Genomic DNA, 20,321 nt, shown 5'->3' with positions numbered 1-20,321 from the left:
ACTTTACTGAAAAAAATATATTTAAGCTGTTTTATATACAGTAATTGAATAGATTAATCTGTTTTGTGGTCAATCTCGTAACTCAATTTAACTGTACTTGTATATCAAATCAAGATAACCCAGTTATATTAAATGAAATGTCATTAATTGTCCCAGCCACCACAGAAAACAAGATTTTTTGTTACGCGTTTGTAATAGAGAAAAATAACACTGTGTTGTACTGGAGAAAAATAACACTGTTGTATATAAATACATATATTAAAAGAGAATGTGAAAAAATAAAAGTGTAAAGGACAAAAAGTGTTGGAGTCGAATTGGCCGGTTATTGTATGTGTGAGCATCCAGGTGTGCATTGTGGTCTACAGCAGCTTACTGCGAGTGCTCTCACTTAGGATTTTGGACTGTTTGCCCAGTTGAATGAAAGAGCATCGGCAACTGTCACTATCCTTGCCCACAAAAGTGCACCAAAATTCCAAAGAACAAGCAAACCCTATACTATACTTCCAAAATGGCTGCCTTCTGGGCATCTTTGACCATGTACCTGATTTGCCGGTCGGCGCTCTCCACGCAGATGTGCTGGGGCGGAACATGCTGCGATGGTAGCTGCTTCCATCGCTCTGCCTCCTTCACCATGGCCTCTGCATCCATCAGGCCAAAGCCGTACAGATGGCTGACTGTAGCCGAGAGACACAGACAAGGACACACACACCATTGAAAGTCATTAAAATTGCATTTCTAAGGGACCTATTATGGAAAATGTACTTTTTATTGTTTGTATATAAATAGTTGAGTCCCCAGAGGAACCGCCCACCCATCAAGTGTGAAACTACACAACTAAGCACAGTAATCTCCCACCTTTTTTTTTTGTGAACCCTATTCTTAGCTGTTTCCTGAAAAATGCTCTTTCTGAAACACCCTAATATGGCATGAGATGCCGCCAAAGCTCGATTTAACAGCTAATATGCCATGAGATGCCGCCAAAGCTCAATTTAACAGCAAAGTAGTAATTTGGTGTCGAGAAAGTATGCTGACGTGATACAACGCGATTGAGGGCTGAGCTTTTTGTGTGAAAGGCTTTCGTGATGCTTGTCTGCTTGGAAGCATATGTGCACTTCCAGTGCATTTGTCCAAGATTTAAATAATCTGTAAGGCATTTATTTTTATGGGTAATGTGGGTAAAATTCATTTGAAATTACCGGTAGTTTAAGTGTTTTGAGAATAAGGTTTGTGGTGTATTTATGGTTTAAAAAGGAATAGGATAGCAGCAATTACCGTATAGCAAATATAAACATTTGGGGGGAGGCGTCAATTATTCTCAGTTTTTTATCTATTCATGAAAGGGATTAGTCTCTCTCTATCCCCTACAAATAGTAAGCTGCCTATTTCCCAAAATGTGTCTGTGAATGAGCTGTTCTGCAACTCTGCCCCACCCAGTGTTAGCTACCAGTGGGGTTAATTTACTTAATAAATGTCTCACAATGACTTTCTCCATCACTGACATGATTGGCTAGCGTGGGTGTGGTTCCAGACCCACAGTCAATTAAAGCTGAAACAATTACTTGAGTAACTTGAATAATTCAAGGGCCAAAAAAAAAAAAAGTTTCAAGCAAAATCTCAGCCACAAGGCATCGTTTCATTCCTATCACCTGCATTATGTGGCCTGTTTTCACAGAGTCCACTTTTCCACGCAGACAGCTATTGCGGATGCACACCACTCCATTCAGAAACAAGTTGGTGCGAGGGCGGAGAGCCAAGAAATGTCCGTTAAAGACTGAATGCCCAATGTTCGGATCATACAGACAGAGGATATGAGCGCCAGTGACATGAAAAACTCTTCACACATGTAACGGCTCAAATGTGAATTCTTTCCGTACTTCTCCTCGTCATTTGGCCCCCGCAGACTGACCCTGGTGTCTCTCAGACAAGGTATTGTATGCAAATACCATACGATGCTGTCTTTATCCTGACAGTGTTTTCTTCTTGTCAAATGAAACATACTTGTGTCTCCTTTTCACAGGCCTAGACTTAAAGCAGGAATAACCAATGGATACGGCAGAGCAGAGCACGTCATGATGACAAGATAAACATTGTATGATCATTTTGGTGCGGCAAAGTTAGCACAGACACTAATGCGAGATGCGTCTTTGTTGGTCCAAATAGTATTGTATGCGGCTGCTCCACTGCATAGTTGAAGTTCACATCAGTCATTTAACAAAGATTTAGTCTTCCCTTCTAAACAGATTATAGAAGAGCTTCAGGGCCACCTCAGAAAAGTGGAGACTGTGGAGTATAACAATGCAGCACCCACAGCAATAGAATAAGCGAAACTTTTCAGTATTTGCCAGTTAGCCACAGTAAGGAAACACATTATATTTGAAAGGAGACTACAGGCACTAATACTAAAAATTTCACATTGAACACGCTCGACATGCTACTGCATCAAAGTGGAGACTGGCATATATAGTAAGACTGCAACGTCCAATACTAAAGCACAGTAACAGGGTAGGCTTATGTTATAACATGCATGTTTCATTTTATTCAAGAGGAGACAAAGGGCCTGAGATTGAGGATAATAATACTGCTGTGTCCATAGCTCAGGTCCATTAACAGGGTTTGCAAACATTATAGTGTATGTGTTTGTATTTTTTTTTTCATTTCTAACTGCGTATCCTCAACTGTTACAATCTTGAATCTGATTAATGAGCAACCAAGGTGACCAGCTGCGGTTTATGTGACATCTCCTTGGCAAGCGTAGAACAACGGCTGACTAGGTATTGAAATCCTACTTCCTCATACCTGCATTTGCCAGTGAAAAAAACTTTTAAAGATAGTCATATTGTACTACTAGTACTACTTACTGTACTATAAGGAAATTAAGGGGTAGTGCAGCTCAGTGGAGAGTGGAGAGTGTGGACTAAAATACGGTAGTGTCCACAGCTAAAACACAGCTACAATAGCTATTTTGTCATTTTTTATTTTCTAAATTTTATTTACTACAACCTCAAATGACAAATCTGAACGACCACTGAAGGACCATTTGATGTTTACTATTTATTATCCTTACGACGTCTGTTCAGTATACAAACTTTTGGCCAGTAGAAAAGCATCAAAAAACAAGTTGAGTCATGGTATTACTTCACTCTGTGAAGAGTAGACCAATTTTATTCATCGATTAGACAATGGTCCAGTGCAGCAAAGCCAAGACTGCGGAGAATAATGCACCCTGGCTAACCAGTAACTGAAATAGTACATCCTGGTGGTACCTGCCTTTCCCAGGGGAGAAGCAAATCAAGCCCTGGCATTACCTCCCCACATCTAAGAGACCATTGTTATCCGAGAGGTTAGAAATGGCCGCTCCAGCCAAGTGGATACTGCAGTGTATATATAATATGTTGTTTACATACCATTATAACCAGCTGCATTTGTCTTCCAGTCAGGAGCGCTGAGGTGGCCGGCTCGGGACGTCTTTACAATAATGTGCTGAACATCTCGCCAAGTTAGAAGGGGACTAGAAGAAGGTAAACACAAAGACATATGAACTCGTATGTAAACATAACATGGAGCGACTGCATGTTGGATTCAACTTCCTTCGTCAAAGACACCATCTCCACCTTACACGATTTAAACAGGAAGTGGTAAATTTCTACTATATGGTACTATACACATCTTGACTCTTTTTAGGGGGCAATATCAAAACGTTTAGCGTCTTTCGTCTTTTTAAACTTCAGCATAAACTCAGCTTTTCAGGTGCCAAAAAAAAAAAAAAAAAAAAAAAAAAAAAAAAAAAAAAAAAAAACTTTCACAAAGCACTGGAAGAAAAGATGGTCAATAAGAGACGGAAAAAGAGGATAAAACGAAAACGATGCAACCACAAAATGGAGGGGGAAATTACAGAGACTTGGCTAGAGCTTGTTGAGACGCCTTCATCTGTGCCACCCCCACCTACCCGCCAGCCTCTCTGTTCTCACGTGAGATCCATTACAGGACAGGCAACCATGTGTCACAACTCCTTTCATGTCCCCAACGCTACATTAAATAGTGTGGGGGGGGGGGGAACCGGGAAGTGGGTCAACGTGTTTCCTGGGATTCCCTTCCATGTCCGTATGTCTGCCAGATGCTTCCACGCCATCCGAGAACGCCGGCTTCACTTGCCCTGAATGCAATTGTCAGCCAACCATTGTGTTTCATGAGGATAAAGCATTATTGCGTGACAGTCGAGACAAAAGGGCTGACACCTGAGGACACTGGGCCTCATAATACAACACTTGGACAGGATTACAAAGTAGACAATTTACAAAGGGTAGTAAAAAAACAACAACGTTCTATTTAAAAAATAAAAAAAACAACAACAAAAAAGCTCCAGCTTTGAGTCCTATCAAGTCAACTGGAATTATATTGAAAGAGGTAGAAGAGGAAACTTGACAAAATAAAAGAAAAATGGTGCAAAACATCCCAAGTGTCCCTGCAGTCAGTAGTATCCAGGTAGGCAAAATTGTTGGTATCCCTGCTTTAAAGAAGTAAAATAATGTGTATATAATGTGACAAAAGTAATTTCCTGAAAATCACCTAATCATTGCTTTGTTTTCTTGGGCCAACAGATTTTTTTTTGTAACACTTCTGAAAGTGGGCAGACCAAAATCGATTAAACCCTGAACTTGGTATTTTGTTGCACAACTTTTATCCTGGCACATTCAAGACACCCAGTGCCGGATGTAGCAAAGCAACCCTGGCTGGAAGTTTGGGAACACAATGGAGCCTCTTGCATGTTTCATAGTCTCCACGTTTCCAGTGAGTGTATTCTCACAGAAGCTTTTGTGGCTTGTCAGTATGCATTCTTGACAAAGTAAAGTCTTGTCAGTTGCAGGTCATTTTAGTGGCCTTCATTGGAGTTAATCCTTTGACGCTCGCGGCAGTCATACTTCTAAAATGTGTATGACATATAAGGCAAATTTTTTCATTCCTTTCATTTTCTACCAGCTTGAAATTGACAACATTATGTAAAAGTGACAATTCAGATAAGCAGCCTAAGATCGTTGGAGCTGGTGGTGGCGACAGACAGAACTCGAGTTTTTTTTTTTTTTTTTTTTTGCATTTCCATCACACTTGCATGCTCTTTTTGTTTAAATAAATTCAGAAAAATCTTCTTTGTGTTTATATGTTTGCTTTGGAATTTACCATCAGTGTTCTTACGCACGCACCCACACAAATTAGCATACTGAAATGCCCTCGTATATGGGCAAGGAGAGCCTTAGTCACTGACGCACCTCCAGCTGTTTATTGGATGAGACAACCAAACACCTAAATACTAAATAAGACCACTTGCATGGAGCTAAAGTGGGCCACAATTAACGCAACCTGACTGAAACACATGGCATCAATCATTCAGCCATGCACCTTAAAGACACACGTCAAGGAACAGTTTAAAATTTTGAAGTTATTGGAATTGGTTTGCATTTCAAATATTTGTTTCTAAATATTTTAAGTAAGTAACTAAATAACTAAACACAAATATATGCCATGAAGGCCAAATGTATTTGAGCGTAAAAGATCAATATTAATGGGGTGGTAGGGGCATAGTAGCTGGCAATGAGTAATTGTGGCCCCATAAATGTTTTATGGTCATTAATTAAGAGTGGAATGGCATCGTTATCTAGGTCACAACAGCCTTCCTCTCATAAACAACCCAATACTAATTAACGAAGCAAGCGCACTAACTTGCACAAAACCACTGGCGGCGGCAGCTGCAGCAAATCTGAAGGTTTTAATGCGGCTTCCTCAGAGCTCTGGTGACGGGTAATTAAGCTTGAAAAAATATGATGCGCTAAAACGCGGGGTGCCAAATATGCTCAATATTCTAGTGATGCGGATTAGTGGTGCAACAAATAATCTGTTCCGGTCAAACTGCTGCCAGATCACACCTTTATTAACTGTACAGATATTACAGCATATTGCAGGGGTGGGAAAGGGAGAGACTGTGGGCGCACAAGCATTCATTTAGTCATGTTCAGCCTAAAATTGGTTTATTAAAATGTATTCATGACTTTATTTAGATTTTTTTATTTATTGTGCTTTATGAAAACCAGTAAATTACCGATAGTAAAGTGAACGATTCAAAAAACATGCTATCGACTTTGTTCAATGATTCTAATTTAAATTCATTAAAAATAAAATAATAAAAATAAAATAAAAATTAGGATTCATTATTTATTATATAAACAATTTTACATAAAATGCAAATAAATAAAAATACAATGAATATTTTACTGTATCAAATAATTGCTTAACTATTAATTGATTATTGACCTAGACATTTAAAAGTTAGCATTTATTATAATTTTATTATTAAAATAAACTATTAAACAAGCTCAATAAATCTTAATCTTGTCAGATAATGTGGCACAATTTGCATAATTTGCCAAATTACAAATTGTACCGCAGTCCCGCTTAAGCCTGGTTCACACATAAAGAGAGTCGGGCTGTTTTTGTCCCGATATTGCCCCTTCCCGACCAACGACGTCTAACTTAGTGTGTCACCTTCTCGTTTGGTTTCTTTTGCTTCCTTCATTGTAGTCCTCTTCACTGTTTAATTTTTCTCTTACCGCCCTCCTCTGATGCTAACTCAACTTGACAGGGACATAATATGCCTGTGTTTTCCCAGAAACATAAATTAAGGACTGTATGTCATCTTGCGGAAGTCACAAGAAACAACCAGGAAAACCAGACTGACAATTTTGATCTACACGTCTACCATTAGTGTTCAGAAACATGTTCCTTTTTTTTTTTTTTTAGGTCACTGTGACCTTCTAATCAACTCAGCTCTACACCTATGCCCGAGGCTTTTTCTGTTAGACCGAAACATTGAACAGCTCTTTCACACTATGAGGAAACCACACAACAGCCAATTTTTGCCGCTGACATTGGTTCATCAAATGCCAACTGATACCATGATAGAATGTGTCGAAAGCGATTGATGCTTCCTTGCATGCATGTGCATGCGAGTTTAGCCATGTGGATTTAAAGAAAAGACAAAGTAGAAAAGCCAAGGGAAGGAAGCTGAAAGGCAGGCGAGCAGAGTAAGTAATCTTGTTGGGGAAACAGGCTTACATGCCCGGCCATGCCAGGAAAAGCCGGAATATTTTCTACCGCTGGCGATTAAAAGCGGATTATCCGGGTTAAACGAAAAGACCTCAGCTAATTGAGCAGCCAAGCACGTGACGACAGGCGAAAGTCGCCTTGGTCATCTACGCTAAACAGATATCAAACAGATAAACCAGATAATAGAGAAATCTGCCGATAATTATCGGCAATTTGATTTCATACAGATAAATCAGATAATAAAGAAATCCAGCAATAATTATAGACATGCCACGTTGGTCCATCTGTTGTAGTTGTGGCTCATATCAATAAAATTCAGCTTCTTGATGCTTTACATACATTGAAACATTGTGCAAGTTTATACAATGTTTCAATGTATTTGTTAGCCTTATAGTAGGACTCGAAAGTATATTTGTATTTAAGTTAATTTTGAAAATCATTATCGTGATTCGTCTTAACGGTTATCGGCATCGGCACCTCTAAATTATTGGTTTATCGGTCTCGGTTGAAAATAGCATTATCGTGCATCCCTAATCTGCATACTGTAAATTTGAATAAGAAACGCTAATAAACAGCAACAATAGAGTAAAATGAAAGTCTCCTGAAATCTCCACTCTTAGGACAACTTTAAGAGACTGAGCATCGTGTCAGCATACCAGGGGTCAGCAGCTCCAGTCCCCAAGGCCCCCTATCCTGCATGTCATGGATGTTTCCCTCCTCCAACACAACTGATTGCAATGATCAACTCATCAGCAAGATTTGCAGAAGCCTGATGACCATCCTGATCATTGTATTCAGGTGTGCTGGAGAAGGGAAACATCTAAAACATGCAGGAAAGGGACCCTCGAGGATCAGAATTGGTTATCCCTGGCTAAGACTATGGCATAAAACACTGCTAAGAAACAACTCCAGGGGACACTAACATTACCTTACGCTAACAAAAAACAGCAATGGATAATGAGCATTTCTTGTATTTACTTTGACACAAGCAGAAAAAATGCCGCCCTCGGTTGAATTGTGTAAACGTGAGGTGCAAAAGGAATGACGGGGAAGGGATGTAGTTAAGTGGATCTTACTTTGCTTCCAGGGCCAGAGCGATGATGGCGGCGGCCATTGGAGCTGAAGCAGACGTCCCAGTGTGACTGTCCGTGCAACGGTGCCTCAGGTCTGTAGTGATCTGCATGGTGAGAGAGAAACAGTGATTTACCTGGCCTTTTAACAACAAAAAATAATCAACACAAAGTAATTAACAACAACAACAACAAAAATAACACAAAGTAAATGACAGCAAGCGGTCAAAATGTTTTCAATATAACAATTCTATGTAATAATTAAGTGCTTTGTGTATTTTTCCAGTAATTTAGAGTTTTCAGGTTTGTGAAGATACAGATAGACTGGGATGATTTTGTTTTACAATCCAGATCGTTCCATAAACTGACGCCTTGAGTTGAAATACATCGTTGTTTTTGTTTTGTTCTATATTTTGTTTTAGAGAAAATTTCCGTTTCTCTTAATTTATACTCACTTTCTCTTTTTTAAATTTTAATTTGATTTGTATATTAACTGGTAAACTTTCATGGTGGACTTTAAACATTATTTTGAGTCGGTTAAACTCCATCAATTCATTACATTTTAAAATTTTCAGTTGTACAACTAATGGATTAGTGTGGTCTCTGTATCCACAGCCGCAAACGACACGAATGGCACGTTCCTGTAAAAGAATTTTGTAGCTTTTCTCTTGGCTGCACTGCTTGCAATACTGCGTGTGGATGTTACGATTCACGGCAGGTCTTGGTCCTTAACCTCAGTGAAAAGGGAGGGTTCATTGTAGTTGGATCATGGCATGCTTTGTCTAAATCATATGGACTTCTAGAGCGTGGCAGTCTGCGAGCCAAGAGAAAGTTTGGCCAGCTCCTCGTCTGAGCCCTCATCAAAGGACCTTTGCTGGACTGAAAAGTTGGGAGGGATTATCCCAACACAAACACACAAGCACTAAAAATGTGCTGCAGCACAGAATGTGTTCAAGTAGATTAGAGTGACACGCAAAAATGGCTCATTTGTACAAAGCAACCGGGTTACTGTGTGTGTCCACTGGTAGCACCGATGCGAGGAATGTAGCAGGACGGTGCCAGACAAGGTAGCTAACATTGGCTAACTGGCACTTTTCATCCCAGTGGACCGCGGTCATGATGCGGTGGAAGTGGGTCAAGCCAAGTGAGGCACAAAATAACTTTTGGTCCAAAGCTTTTCAGTCCAAACCTTTGAGCTACAATTCAAGGAGTTTCAACATACAGTCCGTTTGAAACTAAATAATGTCTATCATCTTTAAGGTGAAAATTAGTCCAATAGTTTTGCTCATTTGAAAAGAAGATCCATTTCTTCTGGTCAACAAGCTATGGGTTCACATCAAAATCCCATTATTTTTGACACAGAAATACAACTTTGACATGCAGTTTTAATTCATTGTGATTCCTGGTGCAATATTGCCAAATTGAATTTGTGTCAGCGCAGTTTCAATATTTACATTCTTTTACCACACAAAAGGAGGAAATATTTTCACACCTGACCAAAATGTGTGGGTCAAGCCAACATATAATGTATTTCATACAAAAAATAGACAAAGGAAAAAGCAGCAAAAAAGGTCGAAAGTCAACTTCAACCCACCATTCCATACCTTTTGCAAAGAACAGCAACACCAGGGAAAACAAAGCTGACTACAAGATACCTACTAAATTAGGGCCCCAGCAAATCCCAAGATAGGGCCCGATACTTCCTAAATTAGGAATCCGATACCTTAAATATTATGGTCTAAATACCTCCTGCCCAATTAAGACCCCCAATACCTCCTCCTATGTTAGGGCCCCTGATAACTTCCGATGCCTCCTAAGTTATGCAGCAGTTAGTCTTTAGAGCCCTGATGCGTCCTCCAAAGTTAGATCACCCTGAACCTCATAAGTTAGGGCCCGATTCCCATAAAGTTACGGCTTCCATGCTTCCAAATCTTTGACCCAGATACATTTTAGGATCCAAATAAGTGACCCTGATACCTCTTAAATGAGAGGCCCCGATACTGCCTAAGTTTCTGTGTCAGTGCTGTTTGTAGAGACCCCAGAAAACAAGTGGACAAATACCAGCTGTCAAGGATATTTGATATACTTTTAAGGGGTTTTACCCCCCACAGTCAGTTGTAACCATCCCTAGACCACCTTGTAGTGCGACTGATTGATTTGGTATACACTCTGGCCCGACTAGATGGACTTCAAACTCATTCGTTACCCAACCCTTCCAATGTTCCAGCTTACAATCTTCCGGTCGTAGTTCTCGCCGCTGCTATAGGTGGTGGTGAGCGTGGATGAGCACTCCTCTAGGTACCAGGGCTTGCGTCCGCTCTCCGCCGTGCTCGAGATGGAGATGGTGTAGATAGAGTTGGTGTAGCCATCGCAGGAACAGTGGTCGCGGCTTCGGCCGCCGTTGCCTGAGGCCCACACGAAGATAGAGCCCAGGCCCTTCCTCCCCTGCAAAATGGGGAGAAAAAAAACAAAAAAAACAAACAAACATAAGATGCTTCCTTACTTACTCATCATAAGCTTTTTAGGGATTGTTTTAGAGTTGCTCAGGTGGGAGTGACTGTACAGGCTCTGTGGAGCAATAGTGATAGTGATAGTGATCAAAAAGAATAATTATCTCCATTTGTCAAGTACATATGTGAAATTTTATCTCTGCATTTCACTCCATCATAGTAGTGGACGCAGCAAACACACATTAATGGCACACACTGGTGCAGGGGAATACATAAGCGCCCGGGGAGCAGTTTGGGGTATCGGTGTCTTGCAAAGTGTCTTGAAAGTGAAAGATCAGACGAGCTCTCCGGTGGGGTTTGGATGAGGGGCATAATGTAATGGGTTTTTGCTTTGCTTTGTTGTCAGCGGGATGCATTTTTCATGTGGTCCGCAACTGCCACTAGGCAAGATTTACTGTAGCTTTAACAAATAATTCAGCCGTAGGACTCAACAAAATATTTTATTGAGTCACCTCCTTGAAGAAATGCTGCTCAAATAAAGTTCTTACGAGACAAAATGAGTGTCTGAGTAGCAGTGGTGGGAAGTAACAAAGAACAAATACCTGGCAATAGTAATTGAATAACATTTTATTTTTACTGTATAGTGTATCTGTTAGGGATAGACCCGATTATCAGCCAGGGCCCGGTTGTTCAAAACTGGGTTATAACTTTAACCATTGGTTAAGTAGATTTAACCGACCGTTAACTTTAAGATTAAAAAAAAAAAAAGAAAAAAAAGAAAACAGCAACATTTTGCAAATCTGAAAGGTTGTTCAATAAACAGATGCTTAGTAAAAATGCAAAATTCACCATTTCAATAAAAGACAAAAACTATTCAGATGATTTTTACAACAAAAATTAGGTATGCATCGCCAACCAACCTAAGAGAACATACAATACTAATTCAGACAAACAAGCATTCACACTCACATTCACACCCAATGACAAATAAGAGTCTTAAACGAACCTAACATATAGTGCCTGTTGTTGGCATGTGGAAGGATACCAGAGTAAATGGAGAAAATCCACACATGCATTGGGAGAACACGTAAACTCCACACAAGTAGCCCAGAAGCGCAAATTCAAACTCCCAAACACAAAACTAATATGTCCCCTTTAAGGGTTGTTTGTAGGATTTGGCAAGAAATACTTAACTAATGATTTTTTTTCCCCACTTGTGTTAACACTGTGGGCAATTTTCAACATTTTCCTTAATTTCCCTGTGAATAATACATGAATCTTAACGACAAGCTTTTGCATCTATTTTGCATTATTTATGACGCAAACAATATTCAAGATAGTCTCCATATTTCATTTGAAATTCTCTTTTCAACTTTCACTCAAGGGATGTCGCCTCAGAGCCGTAAAACAAGATCCAGCATTTATACACTTTTTCTTTTTGCACAATCAAGGTAGAAATCGCTAGTCTGGAAACCAGACTCATCACTGTACCAGCAACAAAGTCTGGTCACAGTCTCATCAAGCACATTTGTGACATCAGAAAAGCATATTATGGGCATGTTGGCCCAGTGTAGCTGCCGTAGTTGGCGAATAATTATGGCCAAACTTCTGCGCATGCGAGCCTCAGATCATATAGGGGTCCGGGATCGTGTCTTGACACACGTCTTTTGAAATACAGTGGTCCCTCGCTACTTCACAGTTTACTTATCGCAGATTCACTATATCACAGATTTGTATTTGGGTCCAAAATTTCTATAATACAGTGTTTATCTTGTTGTACCGCGCTATTTCACAGATTTTTCAGAGATTATTGCCCCCAGCCACCCATGAAAGTGCATAATATTTTGTTTTTGTATTATTTTGCCTTTTTCATCTGACATTTGTAACATTTTCATCCTTTTCGTGTTTGTCAACACATTTGTAGCTGTAAAGGCTTAAAATCAAGGAGAACAGTTGCTGCCTTTTATGGCTTTAGCAAGCAGACAACTGAAACTCCTGTTTGAGTCACACGTGCAGTTGCAAAGTCCAAAGGCTGCGACCCTTGTCAGGCAACGTCTCAAACGACACAACAGCTTTGTCCAGTAAGATGTCCTTTTGCATTGACGCCAAGCTCCATGGTAAGCTCAAAAAGCCATTTCCGTTTAGAGTCAAGCGAATGGTAAGACATGAAGGGCTAAGACATCCAACAATGACCTTTGACACGTTCTTCCAAGCTCACACTTCCACTAGCTTCCACTAGCCAACTTTGTCAATGTGTGACGTGTGACTTGTTCACCTAAATCTAGACTAGAAGACTGTGTGCCTTAAAAGCTGCTGGAATGCTCCTTAGGTTGTACAAGTCCAAATTTTCAGGACAGATACGATTCTAACAATGGACGTAAATACTCCTGGGCCGTATCCTTCCTCTGAGCTCTACAAGCGGTTTAGCTTTTTCTTTGGCTTACGTTTTTTTCTCTCATAGAACCCTAAATTTTTAATTTTAGATTTTGGTTTTACATTTTTCAGACTTCAATACAAGTGACAACAATGAAGAACTGTAGCCAGGATTCTAAATGAATGCCTACCAACCTACCAAATATGGGTTTAAATTTTGGCAATTGTTCATAAAAACTTAATCAGCAGTTGGGCCGGTGATGCATGAGGCAGATATGCTTAAATCGGATGGGTTCATCCAAAAATAACTGATTAGTGTCTCAATTTAAACCAGGGGTGTCTAAATTTTGAAGGGCCAAATACAGAAAAAACATCTTTCAACAGTTTATTTCTTTGCATTCTCTGTTATACAGTAAGTCTAACTACCACTATATCTTATATTTTCTTTTGAACATTTGTGTATTTTCCCAGATTTTTTTTTTTTTGCATGTTTCTAATACCAGTGCAGTGTTCATCTTTTTGTAACATGTTTTTCACGATTTGGTCTGGAAAAACCAGCTCCTCACCATGCGGATACCGTTCTCAAAGGCCTGCCTGGCCAGAGCTGCGGGTCCATCCACCGTCTTGCCGTCATCATCGGGTCCCCAGCTGGCACTGTATATGTCGATATGCTGCGGCTGCAAGCTCAGAGACTTGGCCTCCACCATGTCCGTCACATCTCCATCCAGCATGCGCACACCTGGCGCACAAACGAACACACAGCGAGGGATGAAACAGGTTACTAATAAACCACACTAAGAATTTAGACTAGGGCTTCCAATTTTCCCATTTCTCTTCTCCCATTCTCTCACTTTATTTTTAGTTTTATTTTAGTTTTTAGATCAAATATGTTTGTCTACTTTTTCCCAAATATTTTATTGAGGAGTTTTAATAATTGTTTTATTTTCATCTTATAATTTTGCATGTTTCACATTTCTGTTAGTTTCTAATACTTCTTTTAATTGTATATTTTTTTTCTACAACTTGCTTTGGACTAACATTTTCCTCATATTTACGTATATCATACCATTTGCCATTTGATTGATAAATTGGAGTCAAACAACAACAGTGGTTAGGAGGACACAGGGAGGAAGTCTCTGTGATGAGCCAATGGCAAATAGATTGCAACACGCAATTACTGATTGATAAATAAAAGTAGTGCGCAGAATTTCGGTCAATGTTAGCAGAGTAAAAGCACCACTTCTTCTTAAATACGCAAGGTAAAAACTACAATAAACAGTATTGCATTAGAACTAATCTACAAGTACAATTTGTCCACAAAGTTACTTGAGTAACTGTAACAAAGTAAATGTAGTGCATTACTGTCCAGCGCTAGTCAAGACTTTTTGACTTCTTTGGCTAAAACTTATGAAAGGGTGAAAAATTTAGCATTTCAACGATTGGACAAATAAATATACAACTTCATCCCTCACCCAAAAAAAAACAACACAAAAGCAGGCCAACTACAACAGTATCACAACATTAAGCTTCATGGCCACCATGCGTGTACGTAAAAAGACAAAAAAAGAAACAATACGGATATTGATTTGAAACCAAGAACTGTGTGATTGTGACCATGTTAAAACAGCTGAAGCTGACCTATATGATAATACTATACTGTACAGTGCTACTGATAAGCTGCCGATTTTTTTTGCGTGCCCCTTTGTTGCTTTGACGTTGTTGACACTGTTGATAGGACTAAAAAAAAAAAAAAAAAAAAGACATTACTTGTGCCAAAATGTTACTGTAGGTAAAATGTTATGACAGCTAGTAGCTACTCTAACTTGCTATAACACATCTCAAAATACATTTTTAATTTGAGTTAATGTATAAAGGATTTGAACATGATCAGCAAAGCAAAACAAGCAAAATGTTTAATCACAAAGAGGACAATTTTCATTTATTTCGCAATAAACCGTGTGAGTGCTTCTTAATGAGGCACCCAAATGAGTTATTGGATTAAAGTTATCAGGACAAAGGAGGATTGCACATTTTTTGTCACAGATAATGTTTACAATACGACTTCTCCATGAGCCAGATTATCTACACATCCATTTCTATTTGACATGCAGAAAACAAACACAAATGATTGTGACTATAACTGCTTGATTCTGTTTTTTACGCACAAATTTCAGATTTTCACAGGGGGACGGACGGATGGTCAGACAGACAGACAGATATATCTTGCTTAACCCAAGTGAGGAATTGACTGCACTTCCTTGAAATTTAGTGGGGATTCGACTTGACTTGCTTGAGATTTTCCACATTAATGTGTGGCTTGCTTGAAACGTGAAGGTTAAGGTTTAAACCTTGCACACATACTTGTAGAATACTGACATAACCTTCTCATGATAACGTCCTCATTTTACTCACTACAAAAATGAGATGAAATGTAAAATACCAATCCTATTATCTGAACGTAAATTACTGAAATACCTCTGCTGAATAAACCAAATAGGAGATATAAATAGACGAAAACCAGATAAGCCCACCTCCTATTCTGGCATTGTAGGCAATTCCCACAATACAGTGCGAGTTGTTTGCGGACGCAGCCACTTCTCCTGCACACCGCGTCCCGTGTCTGGGGAAGAGACCACATACAAGTTACGGTAATTAGACCGACTAACGCATGACACATGGTATGTCACACCAGGGCAGCTGTGTGTACACAAATGAACGAATATATACACATATACGCTAACATGTCAAAACACACACACAACAGAATAACATTACACCAGTCAATGCAGCAGTGACAATGGTCAACGACCTTAAAAAAAAAAAAAATGCTACTTCCAGGATACAAACAGACACATACACCGCAGCATGGCTCAAATACCAGAGTGCTCATCTCCCAAACCAAAGTTTGTCCGCTCAATCCAGAGCCAAGTGTTTTGAGCAAAATGCTGAATCCTGAGGTGCGCTTGATCCTGCATGTGTGTGTCATCAGTAGGTGAATGACGACAAAGTTAAAGCGCTCTGAGTGCCTTAAAGGTAGAAACATACTATGCTATACAAGTGAGAGTCCATTTATACACACACACCCACACACACCCCAACAGAGCGAGAGAGAAAGAGAGCGGGAGAAAACGAAAGCAAGAGAGCAAGAGCGAGCGAGACACACAGAAACACACAGATGCGCACGCAGCCACACACACACACACACACACACACACACACCTCCTGCAGAAAACATCTGCATCTCCCCACTGCTATGAAAAGGCTCTGGGGAAGAGACCAGGGTGCTTTAAGGTCCGGGGCAATATTGCAGAACTGTGTGTTTTTCAAAAACGACCTCAAAGATCCTGAAATAGAAATTCCTTCAAGCAAAGGTCTATAAAATTGGCTTGAAGTTTCTTGTTCCAGACAAAAGTTATTTTGAGTCAAGAGAAAATTCTCTTAACTTGACGACTGTTTCAGTGATGACTCAAGCTTTTGCTAGAGCTGTTATTACGTCCTTGAGTCGTGTCTATCAAAAGATGATCGGGGCGAGAAACCTTCAATATAAAGTTCCTTCACCCAACCAAATCTTCTCTCCACCCCCCTGCTGCCAGTGAAGAATGCTGTTGAAGGATTGTGGTTTAGAATTTACAAAAAAAAAAAAAAAAAAAAAAAAAAAAAAACATTGGTGAACCTTGAGCTACTTTGGCAATCTGTAAAAAAATAATAATAATAATAATAATGAAAAATAATAATAATGGAAAAAAAAATAATATAAGCAGAACGTCAAAAGAAAATTGGATGATACACCAGAATGCAAAAACAAATTTTCTCAATGTGTACTTGTGTTTGTCCCGTCTAAAAAATGTCTGAGCGCATCAGCGATTGCAGCTCTGCTTGCCCAACTGCATGGGCACGAAATTAATCTGACAATAATTTCTCTTTATTTTCCCATTCACTTGAGTGGCAGTGTTTATGAAGCTTGCCGATATCTCAAAACCCAAAGCCAAAAATCAAAAGCGCAACTCGAAGAACTGATAAGTTGGGCGCTTGAGACTCATGATACAACTTTATAAATGATGGCACTAGTGAACCAGCATCCTGAAACACATTGTGTTCCACCCAGGTATTTCTTTATGCATGTGTGGCCTAAATATTTAAGGCTTCCCACATGTCGGCACTGATTTTTCCCATTTGAGCATCTGGGATGGAAGACATGACGTTGCACCCGAGCAAGGATGACGCTACCCGAGCAGACGTCGCTTTGATCATGCTGGCAGTCACGCGTTGACTCACTCATGTCTATGGAGGGAAAAATGAACGTAAAGCCTATTTTGAATGAAAGTTTCGCATTTTTGTAACAAATTTAAATTACTAGCAGTCCCCTTGGCGGAGCTTAATGAGCCAAACTGGCTTCAGTCGTCTTCCCTCACTTCATTTCACTTTACTAATCCATAAAATCTTCAGTCTGGCCGCCGTTCCGCTCTTTGTACTTTGCTCGTATTTTCCATTTTCCGCACATCTGCGTCTCACTTGTTTCGAGTGATTAAGCCAGAACAGAGTTGGGACTTCCATAGATTTGCAGTCGGTGGAACAACAGGCACGCTCCCATCGCACCAGGCGACCTCACCCTTATGCTCCGCTGTGTCATTCGGTTAGCTTACAGTGTCTCAAGATCATAAAAGAGGTGGGGGGAAAAAAGCATCACTTGGGGCAACTACATTAAAGTGCAAAGTGTTTGTTTTTTGTTGTTGTTGTTTTTTGTCTCGGCACATTAAATACCAAAGACACGAAATGAAATCAGGCTAATTAAAGTGGCATCTGCCCGCTGCATGCCTCTTTAAAAACACTTTTGTAGGGGGAAAAAAGAAAAAAATGTAGTGTACTCAAAATGACCCACAATGCACTTTGAAATATAGTGAACATCGATGGTCACTCAACCGGTTGATATAGACCAGTCCGCAATGCATTGAGAGTATGGGAAAAAAAAGTGCGAGCAACAGTGCAAGCAAGCAGAATCAAAGTGATACATTATATACTATGGAAATAATTCATTTGTTTTAGTTGAAAATTTGTACAACAAAAGGAAATATAAATCCATATAAAATTTGAGGTGGCTATCTAAATTCTGGGCACATCAAGTTTTAAAACATTATCTGACTAGTGTTTGCACCATGTTGGATGCCAGGTTTAACTGCATGTACGGTATTACATCTGGACACTGGACAGAAAACTGTCCTGTTATTCACAGGGGAAAAAAAACAAAACCTACATTGTTCATGTTTTCATGCAGTTTCTGAAATGTACTAAAATACCACAAGAGGGTGCCAAAGCCCTGCCTAAATAGGAAAGTAGAACGGTGTGTGTCAGTAAAGTCACGTTCCAGGACTGGTGTCACAAATCAAATGCTAAACTTCAAACACAGACTACAAACTATGAGTTTTCCCCTTCAATGTGTGTCAGCAATCAATCACCCAGCATGACTACAAAAAGATCCTGCATCGTTTGCTTCGTTCAGTACAAAGGAAGAGGGAAAAGTTGTGGCAAGACAGCTCGCGGCTGTTTCATCATGACAACACGCCAGTTTACAATGCTCCAATTATCCAACACTTCTTGGCCAAGATGAACCGTGCTGAAACAACCAGCTTACTTACGGAAATCTGTTTTCCCCTCCTTCTCGAGCTCAATGGGGTGTTCAAGGGAAACCTTTTAGAAGATGAGGATGCCATAAACATGGCTGTGAAAACAGCAAGACTGACGAGCCCGGAAGAATCGTGTAAAGCTTAGATTTAATGACCGTAATTAGTCGAGAATAACATGCAATCGTATATTACGCACCCACCCCAAATCTGCCATTCCAAATCAGATTTTCCTTTGTACACGTATAGTAATTTGACAAATTACGATTTCTTGTGTTCAGTCATGGATTTTTTTGTGCAAAGAGAAGTGCTCTTACCTTGCCAACAGTATCGACTGTCAACACTCGAGCCTACCTCTGGGCTGTCACCGTTTCCTGGTGGGGCACAAAGCCCTCTAGCGTGATGTCACAAAAACGAAGAAGAAAAGAACTGATATGTGCCGAGTGCCTCTGAAGATAACTGTGCATTGTTAAAACGTTGACGGAGCGATAAAGACTTAATTTAGAAAATACTTCTAGCCGTGCGGGTAACCTACTTTTATGCACATCATGTAAGGCATGTTTGTTCTTATTCAGCCATTTCCTTGTTCACCCCCACACCCATCCACCTGCTATGGGACAAATCTACTCGTGAGGCCGTCATGATTCTTGGTGAGCAGTGACCGTTATGATATAGGTTTATAACATTCGACATTACATATATTTGGAATTAAAATGTACACCTTTTTCCAAACTTCTATATACCAGTTAACATTTACAATGTGCCAAATTTCTATTTTGTGTATTTACTCATCATGTAATACACCCTCTTGATTTTTGAGCACAAAAAAAAAAAAAAAAAAAAAAAAAAAAAAAAAAAAAAAAAAAAAAAAAAAAAAAGTGTTATTCTCGAAAAACTGCAGCCTGTATTTTGGCGCTTGTAAACATTGAGGGCACATCAATTTCTCTGGATATTTCACTATTTGCGGCAGGGCTTGGTTCACTGTAAATGAGGGAGGTGTTTATTTTTCAATACAGATACACACTGTTTGGACTCCTGGCAATCGCTGCAGTTGAGTAATACATACAATGATTGAAAGTTGTTTTTTTTGTTTGTTTTTTTTCCATACTCTTACTTGTTCTCGTTGGTTGCGTCATAGCGAGGCATGGGATCCAAGTCATTACCGTTCACATCAAAGCTGGCTTGGTGGTCCTGGAGAAGGAGACACTGTTGTTAGGAGGAGGAAGAAGCAAAGAAGAATTGAAAACGAGAGAAGAAAAAAGGAGAGGAAGAAGGAGAAGGACTGGGAGAAGAATGAGAACAAAGGCAAATTACTAGAGATGCTGCACGTGTGCTGTCATAAAAATAGGTGGAGCTTATGTCGGCATCAAACTAAAGCTCAGCCTTTAGCGTCAACACATTCATCAAAGAGAGTGTGAATCATTTTAGCCTCACCTACAGCCTCGGGCCAACAACTTCCAGTCGGGCATCTCGGTGTGCACAAGTGTGTATGCGCATGTACTAGACATACCTCAACATGCACGTACAGCGTAACCGCAGACGCACACGCCACATACCTGCACACCCACAAGTATGAGGAATGCAATGTAAGCTGGGACTCACTGATTCAAAATAAAGCCATTTTACAATAAACTGTATGAATTTCTAGGAATTGGGGACACCAATAGACCGAGCGTTGTTCTGAAGAGTTGTCATGTATCGTACAAGTGGGGTAA

At 39.8% G+C, this 20,321-nt stretch overlaps 1 protein-coding gene across 4 annotated transcripts in view; it reads right to left on the bottom strand.

The window, feature by feature from the left end:
* The window catches only part of pcsk5b (proprotein convertase subtilisin/kexin type 5b), a 76,186-nt gene that overhangs the window by 36,392 nt on the left and 19,473 nt on the right, over nucleotides 1–20,321 (bottom strand). For all 4 annotated transcript variants that reach the window (XM_077521101.1, XM_077521097.1, XM_077521099.1 and 1 more), the window contains 7 exons: nucleotides 19,721–19,797; nucleotides 15,520–15,608; nucleotides 13,555–13,727; nucleotides 10,398–10,610; nucleotides 8,172–8,272; nucleotides 3,405–3,508; nucleotides 542–674 (listed from right to left, as the gene is read on the bottom strand). In XM_077521101.1, the coding sequence (XP_077377227.1) occupies nucleotides 542–674; nucleotides 3,405–3,508; nucleotides 8,172–8,272; nucleotides 10,398–10,610; nucleotides 13,555–13,727; nucleotides 15,520–15,608; nucleotides 19,721–19,797 (890 nt within the window). The remainder of the gene's footprint in view (nucleotides 1–541; nucleotides 675–3,404; nucleotides 3,509–8,171; nucleotides 8,273–10,397; nucleotides 10,611–13,554; nucleotides 13,728–15,519; nucleotides 15,609–19,720; nucleotides 19,798–20,321) is intronic.

This window comes from Festucalex cinctus, chromosome 5 (genome assembly GCF_051991245.1).
Source record: "Festucalex cinctus isolate MCC-2025b chromosome 5, RoL_Fcin_1.0, whole genome shotgun sequence".
NCBI lineage: Eukaryota > Metazoa > Chordata > Actinopteri > Syngnathiformes > Syngnathidae > Festucalex > Festucalex cinctus.
This window is presented reverse-complemented; position numbering and strand designations above follow the sequence as displayed.